We start from the raw sequence: 6040 nt of genomic DNA, 5'->3' as shown, positions 1-6040 counted from the left end.
GGGAAAGAGAGGGATTTTTCAATGTGATATTACTCAATGTACTAATGCAAGACATGGATTCCTAAGATTTTATGCTACATGTTACACAACAAATCAAAATTTCTGTCATTAGTAAGAAAATATATAATTACTATTAGAATTATGTCACGTAATTAATTATAAATTGCATATTTATAATTAGAGGCATTGAAGAATTGCATATTTTAATTATAAATATCTTACATGTTTTTCTCTACCCTCGTCATTCACAAATCGTCCATCATGTTTTTTGTATGCGATGAGATACATGTCACTCCAACTGTATGGTCACCCATCTTGCACTTCCTACAATTTTGCACCATATAAGTATATAAATACATAATCATATAATGAATTTGTTTTCTAATATTTTAGATAGAACAAGCTTACCATACCATTTCATTCTTAATTCTTGCAAGTGACTTAGAGCTTAAAGTAGAAGAATACATTGTTTTTTGCAGTTCTATCCATTTTTATCTGTTTCCTTCTAAATTAGACAACAATGATGGAATCAAGTTGATTTTATACTTAAAGTTTTGATGATAACAAAAATATATTATGAGAATAATAAATTTTATAGATGCCACTATTTTCCTATTTAAAAAAATATTCCAGATAATGTTTGTTGTAGATTATAGATGTCCACTATTTTCATGTTTGGGTTTTATATATATATATATATAGAGGTTTTTTTTTTCTTTCTAATCCCTTTACATTGAAAAAAATTATATACCAAACTAATACCCTTTTCAATTTATGTACCAACTTAGAATAGAGGTGAGAAATAGTTTCACACAAAATCGATTTTCCAGTGGCAAACCCATTTCCCACCTATTTTTTGTTTTTTAAAAAATAATTAAATTTAAAAATCAATTTTAATTAATTAAATTAATTAAGTCATTAATAATCACTATAAGAAAATTTAAAACTTGGGAAAGTTGCAATAAAACCGCCTTCGGCGGTTTTTGTGACGAAAAAAATCAACCTCTGTCGTGGTTTGAGATTCTTGAAAAACACTTCTTACCCCAAAATCTCCCGTGTTGCTTTTTTTTTCACCAAAATTCTCATATTTTGCAAACCTCTCAAAAATTGAAAATCTCCCAAAACCTTTCATTTTCTATTCCAAAGTCGGATTATTCCCAAAATCTCTCAAATTCCCAAACCTTTGCAATCGAGACGCTATCAGTCTCTAAATCTGCCAAACAACCAAATCTCTGAATCTCTCAAGCTGCCAAGCATTAAAAGAAAAAGAAGGAACAATCTCAACACCTCTCTCTGGTGCGGTGTGACGCTGCTTCCTACCTCACTGGGGTGACGACACTGTTTCCCGCCTCTCTCTAGTGACAGCGTTGTTTTCTGCATCTCTCCGGTGACAGCGCTTCTTTGTGCCTCTCCAATAACGAAGCTTCTTTGTGCCTCTCTCCGATGACGGCGTAACGCAACACTTCTCCATCGACAATGTCGTAGCACACCATGTTTGTAAGTAATTCTAAAACTAACACCATAGTTGTTGACTACCATTCTAAAACAAACATTTTAGCGCTTTGTGTTTATTGTTGTTGATGATGCTAGAGATGATATTGTTGTTTTTACCAAAACTTGTGTTTAGTTTTTATTGCTCTAGGTTTATTTGCATTTATTTTCTGTTCTTTTCTTCAATTTTTCTTGCTTATCTTTGGAGGTAAAAGATCACTTCAACTCATGACTTTTGTTGGTGCAAATTGTCTTTAGATAGAATTGAATTTTGATGACTTATATTGCTGCAAATTATCTTCAATGATATAAGTGATTTACCATATTGTATTTTGAGTAAACCACCAAATTCGCCTCTTACATTGTAGATCACTCTCAAGTAGATCCTTGGTTATATGTGACATGTGAAGTGAAAGTTGATTCCTTGATTTTTGGTTGATGGTTACAAGATCATCATTATTGTTCAAGGTTGTAATATGATTGTGTTTATGTTTATCCGTTTGACATATTTGACCCTTATTTTGTGAAATTGAGTGTGCTTGATGAATATGTGATATGTTTGCAACTCATATACTCTTATAACCTACATAGTTAATCCCAAATAGCAGTGCGTCACGCTAATTCCGAAAATCGGGATAGCGGGTTGCAGGATACCGGGATGACCTCTACATGAATAATACTATATAAGCATCCATGATTAAACAATGTCTCAAACTCATAGTCTTAATCAAAACACACACTTAGATACCAAATAGTCTTAATCAAAATATAGATTTAGATACCAAATATCATCATCTTCTTCAACATAGTAGAGTAATAAAATAACAAAAAATTAAAACTAAAATGCATGTTATAGGAATCAAGGATCATCATCATCTTCAACATAGTCTTCTTCCTCTTCTTCCTCCTCCTCTTTTCTATCAACTTCAATATATTATTCATTATCCTCATCGTCTTCAACATAAATAGGTTCAACTTCTTCAACATTTTCTTTTGACACCACTTCTTTTGATATTGCTTCTTGTGCTATTGCCCTAGATGCACTTGCAATGCCTTTTCTTTTGTTGCCTGCCTAGTGTAAACCACTGGCTCATTAGCCCCACTTGCATTGGCAACATCAGTCCAAGTTAGATTATCATCGTCATAAACTAATTCTTCAACAGGTTCACCATCTTCCCCCAAGTCTCCACTTCAAATTCATTGATAAAATAATCATGATCATTCAGGACGATTTGATCAATCGAATCACGACAATCATATCACTCTTTCAAAGCCTGGTTATTCTTGACGAAAACCAAGTCTTCCAACCTCTTATGCTCAAGTCTACTTCTCTTCTTGGAATGAATTTATGTATTATAATTTAAAATATTAGTTTACTAAATTAATATGAACCTTGATAGTAGAATACTCTATAACTTAATAACAAGTATTAACTTTCATACTCAAAAGTACTCCAATTACACTCACATCCTAAAGACTTGCATGTCAAACTTTACAGTTTAATGGCCAATAATTGCCAAAGAAAAGTTTTTGCTCCATAAGTCTTCCACCACTTAGATGCAATGAAACAATCATTTTCATTTTATACAAGTTGTTGTGTGCTAAAAGGTTTAAGAAGAAATAAATGAAGTTCCAATTATTGGGAGTTAATGTTGCCCTTTGTCTTATTGCTCCACCCAATCCAAAGAGACCATTAACAATCTTATATTCCTCCAACTGTGTAGTAGCCATGTCACTCATTTGATGACTTTCACTAAGTGTTTCGATGCATAAGTGAATACCTCCCACCAATATGGGATCATTCTCAATTACTGGTTTGCTATATAAAAACTTCGGATTTAGGTAGTAGCCTGCAACATGCAATGGATGATGAAATTGACATTTCTACTAGTTTGCTTGTTCATTGAAAGCTTTTTGAATATCCTTGGCCTTGATCATTGTTGCATGTATGTATCTCATTGTAGGTTTTTTCTCATTATCAAGAAGTCTTAACACTTGTACAAGAGGTCCCATAACCTTATGAGTGTAGATGATATCATTCCAAAATGATGTTAAATGTGCAATACAGATTGCCTTATTTCCCTTATGATCGTTAGCTACCTTGGACTTCAACCATTCTTCTGAAGTGAACATCTTTCTACGGTTAGTTTTTTGTTTATGCAATCTTTTCAAAGTAAGAAATGTGGTAGCAAACCTTGTGACTCCATGTCTAACCAACTCAACATTGTCAGTGTTCTTTCTCATTATGTTCAACGCCAATGCATGGTTATAAATGAAGTTGACGAGACTAATCCTTTTTGGAATAACTATTTTAACCTTAGCAATATTTCCAATATCTTCTAACATTAGGTCTAGATAATGTGCAGCATGCGGAGTCCAAAACAAGTGTGGTCTCTTGGCAGTTAGTAGTTTACCAGCCAATACATAATTACTTTCATTGTCAGTAACCACCTGCACAATATTTTTCTCACCAATATCCTCAACAAAATTGTCCAATAGCTTAAATATCTTAATCACAATCTTCATGTAGGCAGAAACATCAACACTCTTTACAAACATTGTTCCTGCTGTGGAATTCACCAAGAAATTTATCAAAGTCCTATTCTTTTTATTTGTCCAACCATTTGACATAATTGAGCAACAACATTTTGCGCGATGCAATTGATGACCATTCAATAAAGTGTTTGTATATTCCAACTCTTTTTAAAGGAGTGAAACCCTCAACTCATGATAGCTTGGAGGTTTCAAATGAAGATCGTGGTTTCAAACTACTTCCAATATCAACTTGAAGCTTTTTGCTCTTGCAACATTGAAAGCAATTCCATTTGTGTAAAAAAATGAACAATGTATTATATCGTTCTTGCTCTTGCTTCTTTGTCACAAGCATCATTCATTCTTGTTTGTCTCTTGTCTTTCCCCAATTTGTGTTCTGCCTTTTTCATGAACATTAAATCCAATGGACCTTTTGTCTTCTTGTCAGCTAGTAAAGGGGCATCAATTGCCATTTTTCCACTTTGAATTCTCCTTATTTTAGCTACATCGTCATTAACATCATTATCAATTTGAACTTCCATCTCATTTAATATTCCATATTTTAGTGCTTATTTTTCATCATAATCTTTCTGCAACAATAGCTTACAATCTGGTGGTATTTTTCTACAGCTTTTTACGTCTCCCTTTATTCCTAACTTATGTTGTCTTGCTCCTGTAATTCCTCCAGTAGTTTCAACTTGATAGATGTAACACCCCGTTTTTCTTAGCCAGGGTATAATTTTTTTTTTTGAAAGTAACTAAACATAAAACAGAGAAATAGATAAAGAAGTGCCTTTGGATAAATAATTGAGTCATTATAATTTACAGCAGCGGAAAAGTTTCTCCAATTACAAATCCAAAACATTTCCACAACATCAAATGGTACATGGAACCCATTCAAAGATGATGTCAAACTGATAATATTAGTAAAAGTACAGTTTTCCAAACTAAAAATACTCCCAACCAAAAAGAAGGACCCCTAGTCCCTATACACCATCCTAATCTGATCATCCTGCCAAAAAGCTATACACCCTGAGTAATCTCCACGCGCCCCGTGAGATCCTCCTAACGTAACTGCAGTCAAGCGTTCCCATCTCCATTCCCGTCCGTAGGGTACGAACCGGTAGGACCGTCCTGACTCTCATCTGAGGGCAAAGCCCAGATTTCCACAATAATTGTAAAGGGTCACCAACCAAAAAAAATAACAGTTAACACATAACAACTAAATTTTTAAATGCTCAAAATAACTTTTCAACTAAGCATGCACCTTAAAAGGGTTTCCATATGCCAAACATGCATAAACAAGGTTGAGAAATGAAGTTTTTAACAAAACAACATTGTTGTATTCGAATACAGCATCTCTGTATTCGAATACAAGGCTGTTTCAGCATTCAGCAAAAAAAACAGCATGTCTGTATTCGAATACAACAGTCTGTATTCGACTACACAGCAAGTCAGTAGCAAAATGTATTCGAATACAGCAGTCTGTATTCGACTACACAGTAAGTCAGTGGCAAAAACAGCATGTCTGTATTCGAATACAACAGTCTGTATTCGACTACACAGCAAGTCAGTAGCAAAATGTATTCGAATACAGCAGTCTGTATTCGACTACACAGTAAGTCAGTGGCAAAAACAGCATGTCTGTATTCGAATACAACAGTCTGTATTCGACTACACAGCAAGTCAGTAGCAAAATGTATTCGAATACAGCAGTCTGTATTCGACTACACAGTAAGTCAGTGGCAAAAACAGCATGTCTGTATTCGAATACAACAGTCTGTATTCGACTACACAGCAAGTCAGTAGCAAAATGTATTCGAATACAGCAGTCTGTATTCGACTACACAGTAAGTCAGTGGCAAAAACAGCATGTCTGTATTCGAATACAACAGTCTGTATTCGACTACACAGCAAGTCAGTAGCAAAATGTATTCGAATACAGCAGTCTGTATTCGACTACACAGTAAGTCAGTGGCAAAAACAGCATGTCTGTATTCGAATACAACAGTCTGTA

General features: G+C 34.1%; 1 protein-coding gene across 1 annotated transcript; it reads right to left on the bottom strand.

Moving 5' to 3' along the window:
* Positions 1–3378: 3378 nt before the first annotated feature.
* On the bottom strand, positions 3379–4565 carry LOC101495861 (uncharacterized). The gene is made up of 2 exons (XM_012711829.1): positions 4454–4565; positions 3379–4055 (listed from the first exon to the last, which is right to left on the bottom strand). The coding sequence occupies exons 1-2, from the start codon at positions 4563–4565 to the stop codon at positions 3379–3381; spliced, it is 789 nt and encodes a 262-aa protein (XP_012567283.1).
* Positions 4566–6040: the final 1475 nt, after the last annotated feature.

Source organism: Cicer arietinum, chromosome 4 (genome assembly GCF_000331145.2).
Source record: "Cicer arietinum cultivar CDC Frontier isolate Library 1 chromosome 4, Cicar.CDCFrontier_v2.0, whole genome shotgun sequence".
Classification (NCBI taxonomy): Eukaryota; Viridiplantae; Streptophyta; class Magnoliopsida; order Fabales; family Fabaceae; genus Cicer; species Cicer arietinum.
This window is presented reverse-complemented; position numbering and strand designations above follow the sequence as displayed.

What these genes read in the sequence shown, in the direction of transcription:
- LOC101495861 (XM_012711829.1), bottom strand. Translation starts at nt 4,565, where the DNA reads ATGGAAGTTCAAATTGATAATGATGTTAATGACGATGTAGCTAAAATA. An exon ending in AGCTGACAAGAAGACAAAAG is followed by an intron (nt 4,056 to 4,453) that starts GTCCATTGGATT and finishes ATTCCACAGCAG; the next exon opens with GAACAATGTTTGTAAAGAGT.